Source organism: Gymnoscopelus microlampas (genome assembly GCF_963454915.1).
Source record: "Gymnoscopelus microlampas genome assembly, chromosome: 21".
In the NCBI taxonomy this organism is placed as follows: Eukaryota; Metazoa; Chordata; class Actinopteri; order Myctophiformes; family Myctophidae; genus Gymnoscopelus; species Gymnoscopelus microlampas.
Genome location: NC_139958.1, coordinates 32,418,636 through 32,442,687, shown reverse-complemented (window position 1 = coordinate 32,442,687; position 24,052 = coordinate 32,418,636). Strand labels below are relative to the sequence as shown.

Sequence of the window (24,052 nt, the reverse complement as noted above, 5' to 3'; positions counted from 1 at the left end):
ATTTCAGACTGTGTCGTCCCAGTGCCACGAAAATGGTGCATTTTTCCTCCGTTTGTTTTTTTAACATTGAAGTGAATGGAGCAGCAATTAAAAAAAAAAAATGTTAGCGTTATCTCCTAGTTCCTTTGAGATAAACAAAAAAAACAAGACCAAAAAAGAAAAGAAAAAAGTATTAATTATTATTTTTTATTTTTTTTATTTTTTTATAATTTCGTAATTTCCGTCCGTGGCCATGATAGCCATAGTACCATCGGACGAGAATTCCCGTTTTTGGCAGTCAAAGAGTTAACTCTTAACTTATCTCCAGTGTGGACACGTTGGTGTGTGTTCAGGTTTCCTAACTGACTGAAACTTTTGTCACACTGTTTACAGTGGAACGTTTTTTTCTCCAGTGTGAATATGCTGGTGTATCGTTAGGCCACGTATCCGACTAAAACTTTGGTCATACTGATTACAGGGGAAAGGCTTTTCTCCGGTGTGGACAAGATGGTGTGTCTTTAGGTAACTTGGACAACTGAAACTCTTGTCACACTTTTTACAAGGGAAAGGTTTTTCTCCAGTGTGGATATACTGGTGCATCGTTAGGGCACCTATCCGACCAAAACTTTTGTCACACTGATTACAGTGGAAAGGCTTTTCTCCGGTGTGGACACGCTGGTGTACCTTCAGATGACTTAACCATGTGAAACTCTTATCACACTGCTCACAATGATAAGGTCTGTCTCCGATGTGGACACCCTGGTGTGTCTTGAGGTCACTTGAATAACTGAATCTCTTGTCACATTTTTGGGGCGGCTACACCGCCCCCTATAAGTGAGTTCTGGACACCGAGCAAAAAATGTGTGTACCCCCTAACCCTTCCGTTGTTAATGCAAATCGATACTTTTTTCATATCAGCCAATCACATTACAGCTAGTGTCATCACCACTAACTGTAATGTGATTGGCTGACTTTGCAAATTCAGGACTGTGATTGGCTAGCGAAACACATGACACATGTGCAGCCCTATGAATAGCAGTATGGACTTTAAAAAAAGTAATTTATCCTTTTATTTAAAGTGAGTCATGTTGTGATGACCACACACCGCCCACTTCACACTGGGTGTGATTTTTTACATAGGAAAGGTTTTTCTCCAGTGTGGATATGCTGGTGTTGCTTCAGGTTATTTAACAGCCTGAAACTCTTGTCACACTGATTGCAGGGGTAAGGCTTTTCTCCGGTGTGGATACGCTGGTGTTTCGTTAGGCTACCTAACTGACCGTAACGTTTGTCACACTGATTACAGTGGAAAGGCTTCTCTCCGGTGTGGAAAACCTGGTGTGCCTTTAGCCCACTTAACAGACGGAAACTCTTGTCACAATGCTCACAATGATAAGGCTTTTCTCCGGTGTGGATACGCTGGTGTTTCGTTAAGATACCTAACTGACCGTAACTTTTGTCACACTGATTACAGTGGAAAGGCCTCTCTCCAGTGTGGAAAAGCCGGTGTGCCTTTAGCCCATTTAACAGACGGAAACTCTTGTCACAATGCTCACAATGAAAAGGCTTTTCTCCGGTGTGGAGACGCTGGTGTGTCTTTAGCACACTTAACAGATGGAAACTCTTGTCACACTGCTCACAATGATGAGGTTTTTCTTCAGAGTGGATATACTGGTGTCTGCTCAATTTGCTTGGCCTACTGAAACTCTTGTCACACTGTTTACAGTGGTACGGTTTGTTTCTGGTGTGGACACGCTGGTGTATCGTTAACACACTTAACCGACTGAAACTCTTGTCACACTGCTCACAATGATAAGGTTTTTCTTTGATGTGGACAATCTGGTGTCGCGTTAGCCCACTTGACAGACTGAAACTCTTGTCACACTTTTTACAGAGGAAAGGTTTTTCTCCAGTGTGCATATGCTGGTGTTTCCTCATGTACCTTGACCTACTGAAACTCATGTTACACTGTTTACACTGGTAAGGTTTTTCTCCGTTGTGGACACGCAGGTGTCCCATCAGGTGATCTAAATCATTGAAACTCTTGTCACACAGTTTACAGGGGTACGGTCTTTCTCCGGTGTGGACACGCTGGTGTTTCATCAGATCGCCTAACTTACTGAAACTCTTGTCACCTGGCTGGGTTAAAGTACTGGTCAACTCTAGATGACTGTAGGACTCTGGTTGGTGGATTGTGTCACTGTCTCTCTCCTCTCTCCCTCTCTCTTTCATCTCCAACATGGTCATGGCAAGATGACCAGTGTGGTTAGACCCTGATTCGACTTGATGTTTCTTCCACTTCTTAGGTAGTATTATTGTGTTGCCAGTCACCAAAAAATCTTGCTCAGGGTGGGGAATGTCAGGTCTCTGCTGTGTCGTCACTCAACTCTTCAAGCTTTGCTTGGCACAATAATTAGATTGAATTGAACTATTGTCCTCTCCTACGTGCTCCTCTTCATATTCTCGATCTCTCTCTGGAAGTTCTTCTGGTCAAACTCTGGTGAAGTGAAATTCTAACTTCTCCCCACCTCATTCATATTCGCTGGCAGCTCTGGTCTGACGTCACACACACAAACCAATGTCATACAAGCCTAGCAATGCCGATTTATGCAAGCCACCATCCAGTGGTGGAAGAAGCACTGGGATGATTGGGGATCGAAACCCTTGCACTGAGGCCTACTACTACTGATGTTGGACATGTTTGGTCATGTTTGGCTTTGTAGTCATGCATGTACAGGGGGTAGAGGAGAGGGCTCAGCATGCATCCCTGTGGTGCTCCAGTACTGAGGGTCAGGGTGTGATACTGTAGCCTGGCGTAGACAGACTATATCACTACGTGGATGAGTCTGGTGCTTCTTTGAGGACGTTTTTTTTCCCAAGGGGGCGGGATCAAAACAATGACTCGACGCAATTGGTTAGACCTACAAACCAACTACCAATTACAGTCTCCCATATTTGAATACTGGGCCCTGATTGGTTACCCCCGTCTTCTGGAGCAGGAAATGGATTCTCTATGGAGCGGTGCCAGACCCAAATCGCAGAGTGCAATTTTTTTTGCACTCGCAGATTCGTATGGTCCCAGGCTAGTGATACTGCCCATTCTCACCCCCTGACGGCGATTTGACAGTCGCACATGCTTGGGTGTATTTCTAGGTTTCTGAGCTTTTGTTAAAGCTTTCATGACATTCAGTTTTACAACACATTAAAAGTGTTTGTCATGGTCCTTCAAATATGTATACAAAGTTTTAACTGAAAATGCCACTCTAGTTGTGGGATCGCTTTAAATAGGTAAGACAGACTTAATCAGTACTTTCTAGTGTGATACTATCATTCTTAGCGATCCCACACTGTTTCTAAAGGAACAGTACTTTCTAGTTATTGTTAGTATTCCGCCCGTTTTGTGGGTCATTTCAATGGAGAAGTGCCATTTAGTGACGTCATAATGCATAATGCCATTCTAGTGAATGGTAATGCCATTCTAGTGACGTCATAATACTGATCTCATTGTATTATGACCCTACTATAACACTACTAACACTATCAATACTAGCTCAACATTCTTAGCGATCCCACACTGTTTCTTCAGGAACAGTACTTTCTAGTTGGCTATTGTTAACGGGTGCAAAAATGACGCGAACGTGACATTCGTTCCCTCCAACATCAGTTTCTGTTATGTCATGTTACGTCACAGATGTAACATGGCCATATATGGAGAACACCTGAAACTTTTGAGGCTGCAAATGTGTGAAGGCTGTGTTTACATTTTGTATGTGTGTTTGTGAATATTTTTCACATACTAGATTCTAATATGTGAAAAATATTCACACACACACACACAGTATACAAAATCATAATATGCAAAAAGAAATTTGGTGCTGATCGGCCCGTGGTTTGCGAGATAAGCCGCGAGATTACCCTTGCCTTCGCGGGCTGTAGAGATAAACAAGATGGGGTCTAAATAATGGCGTGCCTTCATCTGGATCTCACACTTCATGTTAGCCAGTCTATGATGTCAGTCATCTATGATGTATCTATAACGTATGACTCCATATTTGGCCATGTTTTCAGCCTGATGCGACCGCCATTGACTTCCATGATAAAATAAAGTTACCTCACAGAGTCACAAACAGAACCTCTCGTAGAAGGCTCTGTATCCCACAGAGCACAAGTATTCTGGCACTGAGTGGTACAGTGGTCTGCGAGATTACCCACAGGTACACACACACACACACACACACACACACACACATACCAGTGTGAAACCAGTGGAGTGCATAGAGTGCTGGACTGAACTGAAGCAGGCCGTGGTGGTGAGAACACGGCAGGGATGAGTGCGTTTGGGGCGGTTCAACAAGGACTGAAAGAGGCTTTGATCGAGACTCTGACGGCGATCTTGTCGCCGGTTCAAGAGGTGCGCGCTGCTGCGGAGGAGCAGGTCAAAGCGCTGGAAGTGACGGAAGAGTTTGGCGTTCACCTGGCAGAACTCACAGTGGACCCTCGGGGAGCCCTCGCCCTCCGCCAGCTGGCATCTGTCATCCTGAAGCAGTACGTGGAGACCCACTGGTGTTCCCAGTCAGAGAAGTTCAGGCCCCCAGAAACCACCGACAGGGCTAAAGCCGCCATCAGGGAGCTGCTCCCGGGGGGTCTGCGGGAGGCCACGGGCAAGGTCCAGTCCGGCGTGGCGTACGCCGTGTCAGCCATCGCCCACTGGGACTGGCCCGAGGCGTGGCCGCAGCTTTTCACCCTGTTGATGGACATGCTGGTCAGCGGCGATGTAAACGCCGTGCACGGAGCCATGAGCGTCCTCACAGAGTTCACCCGGGATGTGACGGATGCACAGATGCCACTGGTGGCCCCTGTGATCTTACCCGAGATGTACAAGATCTTCACCATGGCCGAGGTCTACAGTATACGCACCCGCTCCAGAGCAGTGGAGATCTTAACCACGTGTGCCAACCTCATCTGTGCCATTGAAGAGCTTGAAAAGGGTGCGGCTAAAGCAGTGATATTCCCAGTGGTGCAGCAGTTCACGGAGGCCTTTGTGCAGGCCCTTCAGATGCCTGATGGACCCTCTTCTGACTTCAGCCTCAAGATGGAGGTCCTTAAGGCGGTGACGGCTTTGGTGAAGAACTTCCCCAGCCTCATGGTGTCTTCTATGCAACAGATTCTACCAATCGTGTGGAATACCCTGACTGAGACTGCATCTTTTTATGTGAGAACTGAAGTCAACTGCACAGAGGAAGTGGAGGACCCTGTTGTAGACTCCGATGGGGAGGTGTTGGGCTTTGAGAATCTGGTGTTTAGCATCTTTGAGTTTGTCGACACGCTGCTGGAGAACAACAAGTTCAAGAGCACAGTGAAGAAAGCCCTGCCTGAACTCATCTACTACGTCATCCTCTACATGCAGATCACTGAGGAGCAGATTCAAGTGTGGACAGAAAACCCCCAGCAGTTTGTCGAGGACGAGGACGATGACACCGTCTCTTATTCAGTCAGGATCTCCGCTCAGGACCTGCTCCAGGCTGTCGCTACGGAGTTCCCGAATGAGAGTGCGGCGGCTCTGGCAGCAGCGACGACCAAACACCTTCAGGAGGTAGTGCAGGCTAAGAACGGTGGCAATGAGCACTGGTGGAAGGTCCATGAGGCCTGTATGTTGGCCCTGGGCCCAATGCAGACCACCATCACAGAGAATGTGAAGACTGGTCGCGTCCAGTTTGACACGCACAGGTTCCTGGTCGACGTTATCCTGGCCGATCTCAACCTGCCGGCCGCGTCTCCCTTCCTGCTCGGCCGGGCTCTGTGGGCAGCCAGCCACTTCACGGCGACCATGTCTCCGGAGCTCATCCAGCAGTTACTCCAGGCCACCGTTAGCGGTCTCCACGACAGCCAGCCCCCCTCCGTCCGCATCTCTGCCGTCAAGGCCATCTGGGGGTACTGTGATCAGCTGAAGTTGTCGGAGGGCACCCGTGTCCTGCAGCCCTTCCTGCCCAGTATCCTAGAAGGGCTGGTGCAGCTGGCTGACCAGTTCAGCTCAGAGGTGCTCACATTGGTCATGGAGACGCTGTGCATCATCTGTACCGTGAACGCAGACTTCACCGCCAGCGCTGAGAGCAAGATCTGCCCGCTCACCATTAACATTTTCCTTAAGCACAACAATGACCCTGTGGTAGCGTCCCTGGCCCAGGACATCTTTAAGGTTTTGGCCCAGGTGGAGGGGTGCCAAGGCCCCATGCAGACTAGACTCATCCCCACCCTGGTCAGCATCATGCAGGCTCCTCCCGACAAAGTCCCCTCTGGACTCTGTGCTGCGTCCATAGACATCTTGACCACTGTGGTGCGCAACACCAAACCTCCTCTGTCAGAGATGCTGGTGTGTCAGGCCTTCCCACTCGTGGCACAGTGCACGATACGCACAGATGATAACACCATTATGCAGAATGGCGGAGAGTGTTTGCGGGCTTACGTATCCGTGGCGCTGGAGCAGATAGGCCAGTGGAGGGATGAGCAGGGGAACAGTGGCCTCTGGTATGTCATGCAGGTGGTCAACCAGCTGCTGGACCCCAGGTCCCCAGAGTTCACAGCCACCTTCGTGGGCAGGCTGGTGTCTACGCTCATCTCCCAGGCCGGGGCAGAGCTGGTCGAACAGCTGCACCAGATCCTCAGAGCCATCCTCAGCAAGATGCAGCAGGCCGAGGCGCTGAGCGTCATGCAGTCACTCATCATGGTGTTTGCCCACCTGGTTCACTCCCAGCTGGAGCCCCTGTTAGAGTTCTTGTGCAGTCTTCCTGGCCCAACCGGAAAGCCTGCGCTGGAGTTTGTCATGGCGGAGTGGACGAGCAGACAGCACCTCTTCTATGGACAGTACGAGGGCAAAGTCACTACGGTAGCATTATGCAAACTCCTGCAGCACGGTCTCAACACCAATGACAAGCGCCTCCAAGACATCGTTGTCAAGGGAGAGGAGATCTTCAGCCCTGAGGAGGGCATCCGCACGCGCTCCAAATCGGCCAAGAACCCAGCGAGGTGGACGACCATTCCATTGCTCGTCAAAGTCTTCAAAGTGATCGTGAATGAGTTGCCGTCTGTCATCGAGGCCAACGCCAACAGGGCCAACACTGTGGACTGGAGTCAAGATTCTAGCGGCATGTGGGATGACCAGGAGGATCATGATGATGAAGAGGATGAAGGCCTCTCTGCCATCGCCTCCAACAAATATGACGATGACTTCTATGAGGACGACGAGGACGGTGATCCGGATGCGTTGAAGGACCCCATATATCAGATTGACCTCCTGGCCTACCTTACAGACTTCCTGACGCAGTTCGCCCAGCAGCCCTGTTACAGCATGTTCTCGGGCCACCTGAACGACAGCGAGAGACAAGCCCTGCGGTCTGTAGGCCTCTAGCCCCGCCTCTTCATCAACCCCCTCTCCTGTCAACAACAGCCCTATCACTTATATTTGTATGAAGAATTTATGCAACGAACACAAAACAAAATATGCGTGTGATGGGTTCGACGAGGTGAAGGAACAGGGGGGCAGATATGCACTTAAAACTGCCCTGTTTTCTCTGTATCTCAATAGGATTAGCTGAAGGACTGAAGACGTGAACAATCTTCTACAAATCTGCTTGAAGGTGGATATATAGGAGGGTGGCTTTGACCTATTTAAATTACTTAAGACCAGACTTCAGGGATATATGAACAGACTATTTTACCGTATCCCATTTGTAATTCAACCCATTATTTTTGTGTTTCTGTATAAGAAATTCAATGAAGACAAAAAACAACACTTTCAAGAGACAATGGGCGATATTTAGACGACCGATGGCACAAGGTAGAGCATGGTCAAAAGCTGCATGCACCTTGGGGGCGTGTCCAACTCCAGTTAGATGGCAGATAATGTCTTCGCAAAGGGACACAATCACCTGTTGACTTCCCGCCCGTAAACAATGCTAGTTGTGTTTGTTCGAGTGTCAAATTCTGGTGTCTGCAGGAACTGTGGGGGAGCTCCTTCTAAGCATGTCAATATTTTCTCTGACCATATTACTGTAGGTGTATTTGAATAATTATCGCAATTCAAATTAAATTCACAAGATTGTTGGCATTCCTAGTTTGGGCATGTCATTATTGTCAAAACGTGTTTTTCCAAAACAGATACAAGCTGTAGTGAACTTGAGCTTTTTTTTTTAAAAGCCATTTTGCAATAGACAAGCGGCTATGGATATTTGGGGGTCCTTTGCATGGAAACATTTGGGAACCCCTGTTTTAGAACATAATTAGAGCATATTGCACTGAACTGTTGACAGTGCAACTGACCCTCCGTCAAAGCAGAAGCAGAAGTCTGGTCTGCATTTAACGAGAAAACATACTGTACGGCATATACCTACTCTCTGATAATAAGAACATACTTTGACTTAGAGCTTCTGGGTGGTGACGCTGTGTGCTATTAAGCCTGCATAGGTCAGAATCTCATTGTCCAATACCTGCTTTTGGCTGCGTAGTGGCAGCTGGCAGTGCTGACATTGATTCATATCTAGTGTAATATTCTGTGCAGGTGCACTTGAGCATGCCGCGTGTGTGTGTGTGTGTGTGTGTGTGTGTGTGTGTGTGTGTGTGTGTGCGCGCGCGCACGCTGTGAACCAGTACACACTGTCCAGAGCTCCAGCTACAATTCCCTAACCATCCAAGCAGAAAGCAAAATGACACATTGACGCTTTGCAGTGGAGCTCTGCCACACACACGCACACACACACCCACACACACACACACACACACACACACACACACACACACACACACACACACACACACACACACACACACACACACACACACACACACCCACACACACACGCGCACAGCTACCTCTGCCAGACTACACATAACACAACACATCCAGGAACTAACCCTAATGTTTCATTCACATAGCAGATACAAAGCTACAGTCTACCATTCACTTTCGATGGAAGCCACTAAGCCAGCGTCATCTGGTGTTTGTTGCTGCCACAGATCCAAGTTGAGCCGGCAGCTACCAAAGCTACAGAACGAGCGTGTGTTTTTAACCATTTCCACTCACCTTCTCTCATGCACGCAATAGGCTCTATATGCACAGCAGCCATATTGGAAAGAATTTGGGCCTCTTCTTACTTCCTTCACAGGTGTTACCACTAATACTAATTAAGGCTCTGTTCCATTCAGGTCAAACAGAGTCCAGGGGGCTGATGTTGTGCAAGTTGGCTCACTGGAGACACCAGTGGGTCTCAAAGTGTGGTCCAGGGACCCTCATGGTTCCTTGAGGGGGTTCCAAATGGCTCCTTTCAGGTGTGTAACTCTGAGAGTGTACAAATGGAACCAAATGGACCCTTACGGGTCCATTTGGTTCCATTTGTACACTCTCAGAGTTATGGGGGTCCTTGAAATTAAAACGTTTGAGAACCACTGTGCCACACGAAATGGAACAGAGCCTTCATTAGTATCATTGGTAACACCTGTGAAGGAAGTAAGGAAGAGGCCCAATTTCCTTCCAATATGGCTGCTGTGCATAGAGCCTATTCCTGCTCGTAACGAGGGGGGAAACCAATTATTATCCTTCAGCCAGCTCCGTGTTCTTATCAACCTCAGGCTTTATATTTTCCTTCATTATGTTTCTCACTCATCAGACGCATGCTGACTTCAACGAGCATGTTGATCAACACTTCAACACCGACAGATTATGCCATGTCGCTTTATATCTTTGGTAGCTGCCAGTGCCAGTTTGAACCAGTGGTGTAAAGTACATTTACTCAAGTACTGTACTTAAGTACAATTTTGAGGTATTTTCACTGGAGTATTTCCAATTTTCGGTACTTTTACTTCAACTCCACTACAACTCACAGGCAAATATTGTACTTTTACTCCACTACAATTATTAGAAAGGTTTAGTTACTAGTTACTTTGTAGATTTTGATTATAATTACAAAACATACATTACATACATACATACCCACTTCAGCCCTACATAAATGACATTTCGGCCATTTGAAAAAGCTCACAATGCATCGTGACGCAACACATTGTGAGTTTGTAGATCAGCTATTTTCAAATTAAGAATATCTATACATTTTATACATTTGAGAACTTGTGAAATGGGACATTCTGCATAATGATTTTGGTACCTTAAAGGTAGGGTAAGTGATTTGCGTTGGTTAAAATAATTGTTAAATAGCTCTATATTCTGATAGTACTCATTGCTATAGAGTGTTTGTTCAGTAAAAGGAGTCTCCTTGTCTCTCCACCTCTTTATTAAACAGAAAATGCATTTTCGTTTCAGTTTCAGTTTCATTTCCAATTTTATCCAACCAGGACAGAGAACTCAATCAGGATACAGATTAAACAATTGAAATTGGAAGTGATGACACTAAGAAATGAGCAGGCAAAATTGGAACTGGAATACTATACAAATGAAGCTTAAAAATGGGTACTTTCACCTGATTGGCTGAGATTTTGACACCTACCGAAAAATGTATTTTCTGTTTATTAAAGAGCTGGAGAGACGAGGAGACATCTGTTACTGAACAAACACTCTATAGCAATGATTACTATCAGAATATAGTATTTTAACCTTTTAACAAAATACTTTTTGTTTTAACCAAAAAATATCACTTACCCTACCTTTAAGTACATTTTGAGACCAATAGTTCTGTACTTTTACTCAAGTAAGAATTAGAATTCCGGACTTGTACTTGTAAAATGTGAGTACTTTTTTCCCACCACTGGTTATGGTAAGGTATATAGACTCACATTGTAGAGAATCTCCACCCATCCCTCCATGGTGATGCACTGGAACACCGTGAGCACGGCAAACAGGATGTTGTCAAAGTTGGTGATGCCAAAGTTGGGTCCGGGCCAGTAAGTCCTGCATACGGTTCCGTTGGGACACGTCCGGGCCGGGGGCTCGTCGCCACAAGGCCACTCTGCCGTCTTCTCACCTGCAAGAGCAGGGAGGGGGAGAAAGGGGGTAATGATCAAGGCCAGGGTTCTGTTCGATTAGTGAACACAAACAAAAATATATATGTGCGTAGGCTACTTCGTCATAAAACACATAGCTGTGTCCATACCTTGGATACATTTTTGACACATTTTTAAACTTTGCCCAAACATCAACCCATTAAGGCCTGAGTCCGATTCTTAAAATATTTTCTAAATCCTAACAGATTTTTGAAAAAATATATAAAAAATATTTTTTTACGATTTTTCAAAAATAGCAGATCTACAAGCTCATAGCGCGGCACTCGGTGCCGCGCTATGAGCTTGTATATCTGCTATTTTTGAATAGCCAAAGAAACCTAAAGTGACACAGATGCGTTCCAGGTCTTAATGGGTTAAGACAGTCTATAGTACATGTCCTAAAAGATATTTAATGCAGCCTGACCAGATGCAGGGATATTTTTTACAATTACATTTATTCACACAATAATCATCTAACTGGACTGAGAGAGAGAGAGAGAGAGCAGATTACTGCTCTCTAATGAGATTAATCGAATTAACGATGATTGATCAATCAACATAAATAGGCTATATATGTTTATATGTTTATTTATCTATATATATACATGTTTCTCCACAGTAAAATCCTGTGTTTACGGGTCTAAATTATGTAGTTCCTTTTGTACCCTCTCAGAGTTAAATGAGATTGTGACGCATTGTGAGCTTGTAGATCTGCTATTTGTGGCGAACGTTCCCTTCTGGGGTTCAAGTGGTGGAGGAAATATATTTACACCACAACTCAGATAAACTGCTTTTTCCCTTTAGTCCAGCTGATGACTCACTCTTTCACACTGTCCTCTCGCTTTCTCTCGCTTCTCTCTCTCTCTCTCTCTCTCTAACACCCACACACAAACACACAAACACACACACACACACACACAGGAGAGACAGGGAGGGAGAAACCGCAGCCTTCAGCTACAAAGATGTACCGTTGCTGCTCATCTTAATCAAATCCCGCTGTGTGCGTGTGCGACTAAAATAACTCACACACATACTGTACATTATCAAGCTGTCAAAACTGCTCGCACCACTGCAAGCATCCTGGTCTCTCACACACGTGCACACACGCACACACACACACACACACACACACACAAGCCTCCTGGGGTCCTCCTGGCCCTATTCTGGGCATGTCATTTTCAGCGAACATAGCCGATGCAACACGTTGTGAGCGTGTAGATCTGCTATTTTGCGCCTAAGAGATTTGGTGTAGAGGGGGGAAAAAAAGAAGGAGTCCATGTACAGACCTTCCCAAAATAATTGGTGCTCTATTGAGAGCCGCTGTAGCTTGACAGAGCAGTGGGGAATTCTCTCCACATCATAAAAATGGCTTAACAATCTGACTGGCCCAAAGAGCCATTCCAAACTCTCTGGCAATTAGCATGAATCAGTGTTAGCTAGGCTTGATCAAAAATGTCATTAGCTGCCCGCAACGGCAACTGTTATGGTTGCCATGGGGAGCTGGGGGAGAATTTGCCTCGCTTGTGTCTATTTTCTATTCTCATTGTACATCTGGAATATTATGGAGAAATCTGCATACGTGCTACCAAGAATAGTGCTTCCCAAACATTGGGTCGGGACCCACTTTTAGGGGGCCTAGCACGTAGTGCGTATATAGGTTTGTTTTTGTTATTTATTATTACGCAAAGTTATGCAGTTCTGGCTTAACCGTGCAGTCGTTTTTTTTACGAAACTTGGCGTTATTGCCACTAGGCCCCCACAGTGGTCTACACCACTGGTTCTCAAAGTGGGGTCCGGGGACCCCCAGGGGTACTTGAGGGGGTTCCAGGGGGTCCCCAGCTACATGATAGATAGGAACCAAATGGACCCTTATGGGTCTGTAACTCTGAGAGTGTACAAATGGAACCAAATGGACCCTAACGGGTCCATTTGGTTCCATTTGTACACTCTCAGAGTTAAATTGACATAGATTTTACAATATAAATTGCGGTCCAAGTGATAGAAATGCCATTAAATAGGGGTCCGTAGCCTAATGCATGTCAAACTGGGGGTCCTTGAAATTAAAATGGTTGAGAATCACTGCTAGAGAGCCGTAAAAATCTTATCTTATGGGGGTCCCTGGCATATCTTTTCAAATGGGGGTCCGCGGGCTAAAAAGTGTCAATTTGGGGGTCCTTGACATGAAAAAGTTTGAGAACCACTGGTCTACACTATAGGCCCCCATATCCCTTCCCTGAAAACAGCCCATCTACAAGCCGTCACGTTGTGACGCATTGAGCTTGTAGATTTGCAACTTTCACAGAATAGTCACCCCCAGAATATGGATGCTAGGGGTTCATCTGGTTACTTTTATTAAGCCAAAGAGGGGTTGAGAGGAGTCCATTCTCAGCTTCATATTTTCTCATTCATTGCGTTCAATAACTTCCCCACAATGTTACCGTAACTTAATTTCCATGACAAAAAGAGACAACTTCACAAAATGTACTACCACAAAATATGTGGCATAAACATGATATCACTATTGAGTTTCGTGGCTCAAGGAGCTACAGTATCCATCAAAACATGACCGCTGAAATTGTGCAATTGATCAAAATCCAGATATGAAAAACGACTGTCAAAGATATTGAGTTGCGTATAGCCGCTGGTAGCACCAGTACGACTCTCTGTCACTGTTGGCAAGCACACACACGCACGCGCGCCCATACACACACAAATTGTGACACCAATGTTCAATCGCCGCATGTTAAATCGCACGCACCAGCGCCGCTAATTGCTAATTGCTAAATGCCAATTGCCACTTGCACTCACCGGTGTCAATCTTGAAGCAGGTGGTGTGAAACTTGCCCATGTAAAACTCCACCCCTATGATGGCAAACATGACGATGGCAAAGAAGAGCAAGAGTCCAATCTGGAGGAGAGGAACCATGGCCTTCATGATGGACTTCAACACAACCTGGAGACCTGTGGAGAGAGAGAGAGAGAGACACACACACACACACACACACACACACACACACACACACACACACGGTAAGGCAGGGGGATACACAGTGGTGGAAGTACTCAGATTTTGGACTTAAGTGAAAGTAGCAACGCCCCACAGTGTAAAAATACTCTGTTACAAGTCCTGCATTCAAAATCTTACTTAAGTCAAAGTACTTTCCTGTCCTAACCTAGATTTGAACCCGGGTCTCCTGTGCAAGTGCTGATATTTTTTACCACTGAGCTTGAGGTGGGGAGCCCCATATCAATGAGTTTCCTGTTTACCAGTGTTGCCATGTCTGATTATAATAAGCAATTTGGGGCTTTTAAAAAAAAGTGTAGTTGCTTAATTGGGCTTGCTTTCTAATGTTTTTTAAACCAGTGGTTCCCAAATGTTTTCATGCCAAGGACCCCCAAATTAATATGTTTTGTCCGCAGAGTCGCAGACCCCCATCTGATTAAGGTCAATAGAGCATGCCCGCTTGCTCCGGGGAGAAATTTAATTTTGACCTTCAGGTCACAATTAACAGGATTGTGTCAAAGGCCGTGTCCAACCTAGACACAGGATTCAATTGTCTCAACAGAAGAGCGGGGAGACCAAACACAGCCACCCCAATTGTATAAGCTATATTGTTTTAACATGCTCTGCCATACAGATTGGACAAAATAAAAATGTATTCACACAAACATTTTATAATAGAGCTATAACGTAGCAAAAGTACATCATTATGCAGAATGTCCTATTTCAGAATCCTTTACTTACTGGGGATTCCTGACACCAGTTTGAGTGGCCTCAGTACTCTCACTGCCCGGAGGGTCCGGAGGTCAAACCGTAGGAGGTCAAACCGTGAGCCCACCGTAGCCAGGATGCTGTGTACACACACACGCACACGCACACACACACACACACACACACACACAGTTAATTACAAATCTAGCATTTACTTCCATTTGCAAACAGAGCTATTTATCGTTGATAATTATTTCTAATTACTTATTTATCTTCAAGCTCACAACGCGTCACGATGCAGCGCGCTGTGAGCTTGTAGATCTGCTATTTTGAAAAAAGGGACCCTGTTGAAGACTAGACTGTCTAGAGTTAACCCATTAAAACCGGGAACGCATCCGTGTAACCCCTTTAACTTTTAAAAAGCAGATATGCAAGCTTGTAGATCTGCTATTTTTGATTGTGACAATCAATTTGTGACAACGGTGACAATTTGTGCAAATCTTTGAATATATATATTTTTTAAAGCAAACATTTTAGCGTCAAATCTTTGCTTCTTTGGGGGGTCCCTGGAACAACATATTTTGAGATGGGGGGTCTGTGGCCAAATACATATCATTTTAGGTGGTCCTTGACATGAAAAAGTTTGAGAACCTCTGAATACATGTTTTTTTTTTTTAACGGATGTTGCTAAAATCAAAGATATGCACACATTTTCATGATTTTTCAAAAAATAGCAGATCTACAAGCTCAGTGCCGTGCTACGAGCTTGCATATCTGCTATTTTTGAATAGCCAAAGTATATAAGATAATGGTTAAAGTGGTTAAAATCTAAAACGTCAGATGCTTTTCCGCTCTTAATGGGTTAAACAATCAGCGCTTGCTTTTTATTTTCCAAGAATGCCGACTCTCACACACACACACACACACACACACACACACACACACACACACACACACACACACACACACACACACACACACACACACACACACACACACACACACACACACACACACACACACACACACACACACACACAATACGTATAAGTAGGGTATGTTCATGTCACATGATGTACCGTTTTTCTCTATGCCATTTACACAGTAAAATCAGGAGTATTAAAATATCTCCAAGAGCATAGAAGAAGAATGGACCCGTTAAGGGTTCAACCAAACACCAGGTCACAGGTGCCTGTGTGTAGGGGGGGATGGGGTGTGTGTGTGTGTGTGTGTGTGTGTGTGTGTGTGTGTGTGTGTGTGTGTGTGCGTGCGTCAGTCAGTCACAAAGCCAGTCATGTTGCCTTCTATTAGAGGCTATACTCAGAGGGGAAGACTAAGTGCACAGTAAAAACCCTCGGTGTTCATTTAACCCTGAGAGTGTCCAGATGGAACCAAACGGACCCGTCAAGAGTTAAATTAACACCGCGCGTCTTCATTGTGCGCTCTACTGCTACACGGAATAAAACATGCTGTAGGCTAGAGAGAGAGAGAGAGAGAGAGAGAGAGAGGAGGGTGCATAGCGTCTCTGTCGGGGGGGAAAGCTCATATGTCCAAAACTGTTACTTTTCAGGAGTGGTGGAAAAAGTACTCACAGTTTTTACTTAATTTGCGAAAAAACACAAAAAGTTTAAAATATGGAGATAGGAGGTTTCTGCCCCGACTGCAACGATAAGCAAGTCATTGCTGTCTGGCAGAAACCTTGTATCTCCATATTTCAACCTTTTTATGTTTTTGTCTTTTAGACCTGTTGTAACCTATACGTTGTTATACCTTTCAATCCGGGAGCCACCTCTGTGTCTCATTAGTTGTTGCTAAACATAATATAGCAACAAAATGTTTTATTTAATTTTTTTAATAAGAATTTGAACGTTTTCAGAAAACTTAGGTTCGGTTTTAGAAGGCGTTTTTTCAGAATCGGCCTCAGGTCTAAATGGGTTAATACATGAATACACTACTTCTTCATACAACAGTGTCACACAAAAGTAGCAAAAAAAAAGAAGGAAATCTACAAGCTCATTATCTGTAGGTTTTGGACATACGAGGTTTCATCCCGACAGCGAGGAAGTGTGTATCACTGAGACTAGAGAAGGAGAGAGAGAGGGAGTAGTAGTAGGAGGAGGAGAAGAGATGATGACATAATGAATAGAAACCTCAGGTCATCAGGCTGAAATGACACAATGTCTTATTTCCCAGGGCTCATTTTGTAGACATATTTCACTGTCTGTATATCGCTGATGTCGGGCAGAAACCTTGTATCTCCATATTCTAAACTTGTAGATCGTCTATTTTCACTATTATAATATTTTTTTATTTATAGTAAAAAAGGAACGACTCCGGACATACAAGGTTTCCACCCTGACAGCGGCGATAATGTTTCTTTTTATTTATCGTAACATACATCATGTTCCTATTGGCATGCTATAAACAGACTCCCTTTGTTCTAACAAGTTATTCAACATTGAATTCCAACCATTAGTTTGTTTTCTGTGCTAAGGCTCGGCGACATGGACAAATGACAATATCACAATATTTATCACAAATACCTCAATATCGATATTGTGACAATAATCCGTTTTTTATTTATTTCTATTTACGAAACACAGGGCGACATGTTATGGACTTGTAGATTGGCTATTTTAGGAATGTATATAATTTAAAAATAGGGCTTACATGATTCAAACCAAGGGAAGACAACACTAATGCCATATCATAAGATTACAATATCCTAAATCCCAGACAATATTCTAGTCTCATATCACACTATTGTGACAACCCTGGGGTTGTCTGTCTAGTTGCCGTGGTTACTAACTGGCTTCTACTAGCTAGTTTGTCTTTCAGTGATTTGGGAGGGGGGGGTGGAGAATGTCACTAATGGAGATCTGGCCCACCTGGATTGCCCTCTATGTAAAAGGCTGCTGGGCCAGTCTCTCCCTCAATGTCTCACCATGCAGCTCTCTGGGAGCACTCCAGCCTTTTGGGGTTTTGTTGGTTAACCCATTAAGACCCGAGGCCGATTCTAAAAATGTCTTCTAAATTGTCTTCAGTTTTCTGAAAAACGCATGTTGCTACTGTATATCGGTGGTGCTCAAACCTTTTCATGTCAAGGACCCCCAAAATGATATGTATTTGGCTGCGGACCCCCATCTCAAAATATTTTGTTCCAGGGACCCACGGAAGCAAAGATTTGAGTTAAAAATGTTTGTTTTAAAAAAGAGATGTATTTTTCAATAGCCAACGTATAAAATAATGGTTACAGTGGTTACACAGTATGCTTTGCTGGTTTCAATTGGTTACTATGCTTTGCACACATACACACTACATACTACACTCATCCTCAACACACTGCATACACTACTGATTCTTCTGACTTACATATTTAAATACTGAGTTTGGGTACATTTTTTTTTTTTTAAGTTAGTGTTAATAAAACGTGAACATTCTTGGTTTGTGGTGTGAGCTTCCTCATTAAGTTAAAATCCATTTGTAACACTATCCATGTAATATTGATACTGTATATTGCCCGGCCCTACTTTGTGCAATTCCATAAATTGTCGCAGACCTGCAAATTGTAACAAAGACATCTCCAGGTGCCTCAGTGGTGGAGTTAAACGTGCATAGTTACAGTATGCACACGGTACATGTACAATAAATAAGGTCTATAGTCTTTCTCACAACTGATCTGGTTCAAATCCATCCCCGAGTATTTTTCACGGCCTGTGTAAGAACCCAAGATTACCCACTTAACCCATTAAGACCTGGAACGCATCTGTGTCATTTTAGATTTCTTTGGCTATTCAAAAATAGCAGATATACAAGCTCATAGCGTGGCACCGAGTGCCGCTGCCGCGCTATGAGCTTGTAGATCTGCTATTTTTGAAAAATCTTGAAAATTTTTGATAAATTCGATTGTTTTAAAAAAAACTGTTAGGATTTAGAAGAAAAAAAAAAGAATCGCCTCAGGTCTTAATGGTAACAACAAAAAAAAAAAATAGAAAATAATAATATCCAGCAGGGAGAAAAAAAAAGACTACAGCCAGGATGCAGGATTCATTATTTGTTTGTGCACGTTAGACACTCTCTCTCTCTCACACACACACACACACACACACACACACACACACACACACACACACACACACACACACACACACACACACACACACACACACACACACACACACACACACACACACACACACACACACACACACACACACACACACACACACCTCAGACACAATTTCCTGTTAACTCTTGACAGTACGATGTGTTCTTTGACCTCACAGCGCAACAAATACCAGTGGTATTATTGCACCCGCGTTGATGAAATCAGCTGAATATACAATCATGTGCGGTGTGTTTGTCAGCTGGTGTCAGAGGGCTACAGATCGGCTCTGGAGCATCATTTATACTGTCGTGTCGCTTTAGTATATACCGTAAAATCAGTGATTCTCAACCTGTGGGCCATGAGGATATTGCAAGCGGGCCTCCAAATAATTGGTAAAACACAAGTTTCTGATGGTTTATCAGCCACTTGTATCCCTGTTTAGGAAACAGAACGCTAGTGTGCCGGGTTCTTTCATGCCATTTCACAAATGACAGATTGGGTGTCGTGAGATTTATTTTTTGCTCTGATCCCCGAGTGTCTTCATCAGCGCGTCGGGTGTGTTATGGAGTGCACACTACGTTTAGAGTCGGAGAGAGGAGTCTGAGAGAGAGGAGAGAGAGAGATGAGAAGACAAAAAATGCGAGCGATACGGAGAGAGTGAAGAAGAATGGTGAAGCACATCATTATAAAACTTACAGTGGCACTCACCGCCCACCGAGGTCAGAACCTAGTGTATTTAACAAAAACTCCTACAGTTATGTGTTTCAAAATTTAAATGCTACCCCAATGCAACCTAGTCCTTTTCCGTGCAACAAACAAATCGCATCAAAAGGGCAAAACAAACAGACTTAAACAGTCACAAAACCAAGCTGTCTCTCTCGCTAGAAGAGGCAGTAGAAGGAAGTCAAAACGGCGGGAGGGCAGATTGCAGATGAACAGAGCAAACTTTGTTTAAGTTTGTACCACTGAGAGTGCACAAATGGAACCAAATGGACCCGCAAGGGTCCATTTGGTTCCATTTGTGCACTCTCAGAGTTACAGACATTTAAGGGTCCACTTAGTACCCACTTAAGGAACCCTGAGGGTCCCTGGACCCTCACTTTGAGCACTACTGATAAAGAAAGTGGCTGTTAGGGAATGGAAGACTGGAGGAGGAGCCAATCGAGCGATGGGGCAGAGTTTGACGGGTGGCGCAATGTGATTGGACACAATATTGTTTTCACCTGGTGCGGTTCGGGAGGACTCGCCAGCTTGTGATTGGCTGAGATGTGGGGGAAGGGAGCGCTCGTTTTTCTTTACGTGATAAACAATTCCATCCACCGTGGCTTGCTAACTCGGACTGTTTTTTTTTTTGGCGGGCCGTGATGGCATCGAAATGATTTTCACTTGTGACACCCGCGCCGCCGCCATAATGATGTGTTAGTTCTACTGGATCTCTTCTCCTATAGTCCCTTCCAAACATTTTAGTCTAGTTTTTATTTGTTGACGAAATTGTCAGTATTTAGTCATAGTTTTAGTCATCATAGCTTAGTTTTTATTTTGTTTTTATTTCGTTTTCATAAGTGAAAATAGGTAGTCAACACAACAGACATTTTTCGTCATAGTTTTAGTCGACGAAATCGACACTGGGAGAGACAACGACCCAACTCAAGGCATGCATAAATGCATGACACGTAACAAAGGACATGCCCAAAATAGGGACACCAGGGTTAATGTGGTTACGTCAGTTGAGCACATTGGTGAAGAGTTGTGACAGTGACAGTCTAAGCAGCAAGAGAATACAAAGCTAAATCCTGACCAAAGAGCGATACATTTGGTGTATTCCCGAGACCCAAACGTTCAAAAATACATTATAAATTAATGCTGCAAGCAGCGATGAACGGGCCCTCGCAGCTCTGTCCACGAAGTCTGTATGGCAATCAGCTGAAAATTTTGGCTTAAGCAATTACAGCCTGTCCCTTTTGGCCGTCTAAGTGCATGTAGCAAGTTTCGTAGATTGTCGATGCTGGGAACTGGAGTCATGGTTGTTTAAAGCCCAGCCAATAGGAACACAGAGGAGGCGTGGCTTAAGCAATTTCAGCCTTTCCCTATTGGCCGTCTAAGTGTACCAAAGAAGTTATGGCTGTTTAGAGCCCAGCCAATAGGAACACAGAGGGGGGGGGGGGGGGGGGGGGGGGGGGCTTAAGAAATTTCAGCCTGTCCCTATTGGCGTCTATTAGTGTACCTAGGAAATGTTTTAGGTATTCGATGCTGGGAACCGGAGTTATGTCTGTTTAAAGCCCAGCCAATAGGAATTGTAGATCGGCCATTTTCACTTCCTGCTTGGCGTTGAAGTTTGATGCTTAGCCACGGTCACGCCCTTTTATGAAAACTCAAGCTTTTGATAACTTTTCATCGTTAAGGTCTTTTGTGTACGCTGAGCAAAAAAAACAAACAATAAAATAAAATAAATAAATAAATAAAATAAATAAATAAAATAAACTAGAAAAAGTGCTCCTCGGAGCACAACTCTCCGCTGTTGGGAATGTATAAGTGTCCTATCCCTCCTGTCTGTATAAGTGTCCTATCCGTCCTGTCTATGTAAGTGTCCTATCCGTCCTGTCTGTGTAAGTGTCCTATCCGTCCTGTCTGTGTAAGTGTCCTATCCAATTGTTACAGTATCCGCCATTTCTCAACCATTTCGTGATTGTTCATGTCTTACCTCACTCTTACCAGACTTGTGTTGGGAATGTTGGGAATGTTCTAATTCTTATGTTCTAACTGTCCTATCCATCCTGTCTGTATAAGTGTCCGATCCGTCCTGTCTGTATAAGTGTCCTATCCGTCTGTATAAGTGTCCTATCCGTCTTGTCTGTAAAAGTGTCCTATCCGTCCTGTCTATGTAAGTGTCCTATCCCTCCTGTCTGTGTAAGTGTCCTATCCCTCCTGTCTGTATAAGTGTCCTATCCGTCCTGTCTGTATACTGTAAGTGTCCTATCCGTCCTGTCTGTATACTGTAAGTGTCCTATCCGTCCTGTCTGTGTAAGTGTCATATCCCGTCCTGTCTGTGTAAGTGTTCTATCCGTCCTGTCTGTATAAGTGTCCTATCCGTCCTGTCTGTATAAGTGTCCTATCCGTCCTGTCTGTATAAGTGTCCTATCCGTCCTGTCTGTGTACTGTAAGTGTCCTATCCGTCTGTGTAAGTGTCATATCCCTCCTGTCTATATAAGTGTCCTATCTGTCCTATCTGCCAATTATGTATCAGCCATGCAGCCATTCCGTGATGGTTCCTGTCTTACCTCACTTTGACAGTGGCAGGGACACTGTCAAAGTGACGCCATGTATTTATACAGTATTTCACCGTATTGTCACGTGTCACGTGAGGCTTGACCAATCGGTGTGTCATATTTAGAAAGTGAAAACAATACTCTCCTGCGGAGAGTAATAATAATAAATATAAAACATATAATATATATATATATATATATAGGTATTGAAACTCTTGGAACACTGTTTACAGTGGAAAGGTCTTTCTCCGGTGTGGATACGCAGGTGTCTCTGTAGGCTAGGTAACACACTGAAACTCTTGGAACACTGCGTACAGTAGAAAGGTCTTTCACCGGTGTGGACACGCTGGTGACTCTGTAGGCCATAACACCTATTGAAACTCTTGCCACACTGTTTAGAGTGGAAGGGTTTTTCTCCAGTGTGAATACGCTGGTGCGTCTTTAGGTTACCAGACATGCTGAAACTCTTGGAGCACTGCGTGCAGTGGAAAGGTTTTTCTGTGGATACGCTGGTGTATTTTCAGACATCCTACCCCACTAAAACTCTTGCTACACTGTTTACAGCGGTAAGGTTTTTCTCCGACGTACACACGCTGGTGAACTGAATCTCCTGTCACACGTTTTACATGTGTGGTGGTCTTTCCTGTGTAAGTCATCGGATGTATCTTTACCGCTTGCGGCTGAATTAAAGTCTTGGTATGATCGTGGTTGGCCTGTGAGGTCTCCTTGTTCCTGGCTGGCTACAGAGCTGGACATCTGAACCTCCACTGGTTCATTGTCCAAGCTGATGTTTTCCATGGACTGTGATGTGGATGGTAATATATCTCTTCTCTTCTCTTCTCTTCTCTTCTCTTCTCTTCCCTTCTCTTTCCTCCTATATTCTCTCTCTTCTCTCACTCTCTCTCTAGTTATATATCTCACTGTATATCCCTCTTGGTTACAGTACTTTATAGATTTCTATTACTATTACCAAACATTACCAAACATGCATTAACCACTTCAGCCCTATATACATTTTGGCCATTTGAAAATAGCAGATCTACAAACTCACAATGTGTCACGATGCGACGCATTGTGAGCTTGTAGATCTGCTATTTTCAAAAGATGTGTATACATTTGAACATTTGAAATGGGACATTCTGCATTCTGAGTACTTTCTACTTTTGTGGTACTTTGAGTGTATTTTGATACCAATACTTTTGTACTTTTACTCAAGTAAATTCTGGAATTCCACACTTTTACTTAGTATTGATACTTTTACTTAAGTAAAAATATTGAGTACTTTTTCCACCACTGCAAAAGGCCACATGCAGTCATAGTTCACGTATCTCTAGAACCGAGAGGGTGTAGCAGTGTTGGTGTTGAGTCGTTTTGGCAGTTGTCCAGAATCGCCGATCCAACCGATTTGCCCATATATAGGCATACCATTCAGGTTTTTTCTCATACTCGACATCACATCGACATGTGAGCTTGTAGATTGGCTATTTTCAGCCAAGGTTTTGTGAAAAAACTTAGTAGTCCAAGTATAGAGCCCTGCAGGGGCCCCCGGGTCATTGCTTACATTGGTAAGGTTTTTCTCCAGTGTGAATACGCTGGTGTGCCTTCAGATTACCGCGTCTATTGAAACTCTTGGAACACTGCGTACAGTGGAAAGGTCTTTCTCCGTTGTGGATACGCTGGTGTGCCTTCAGATTACCGTGGGTTTTGAAACTCTTGGAACACTGTTTACAGTGGAAAGGTCTTTCTCCAGTGTGGATACGCATGTGTCTCTGTAGGCTACGTAACTCAATGAAACTCTTGGAACACGGTTTACAGTGGAAATGCTTTTCTCCAGTGTGAACACGCTGGTGCATCTTTAGGCTACTCGACGTGCTGAAATTCTTGGAGCACTGCGTGCAGTGGAAAGGTTTTTCTCCAGTGTGGACACGCAGGTGTATCTGTAGGCTATGGAACACACTGAAACTCTTAGAACACTGTTTACAGTGGAAAGGTTTTTCACCA

The 24,052-nt window shown here is 44.3% G+C and overlaps 2 protein-coding genes across 9 annotated transcripts in view; one reads left to right on the top strand and one right to left on the bottom strand.

Annotated features, from left to right (window-relative positions):
• Positions 1–24,052, bottom strand: part of cacna1bb (calcium channel, voltage-dependent, N type, alpha 1B subunit, b) — a 262,230-nt gene that overhangs the window by 156,813 nt on the left and 81,365 nt on the right. For all 8 annotated transcript variants that reach the window (XM_084046067.1, XM_084046073.1, XM_084046069.1 and 5 more), the window contains 3 exons: positions 14,711–14,817; positions 13,774–13,926; positions 10,759–10,946 (listed from right to left, as the gene is read on the bottom strand). In XM_084046067.1, the coding sequence (XP_083902193.1) occupies positions 10,759–10,946; positions 13,774–13,926; positions 14,711–14,817 (448 nt within the window). The remainder of the gene's footprint in view (positions 1–10,758; positions 10,947–13,773; positions 13,927–14,710; positions 14,818–24,052) is intronic.
• Positions 4,307–7,406, top strand: ipo9 (importin 9; the record flags this gene model as incomplete). Its single annotated transcript, XM_084047852.1, has 1 exon — positions 4,307–7,406. One exon carries the CDS (start codon positions 4,307–4,309, stop codon positions 7,382–7,384), a length of 3,078 nt encoding a protein of 1,025 aa, XP_083903978.1. The 3' UTR covers positions 7,385–7,406.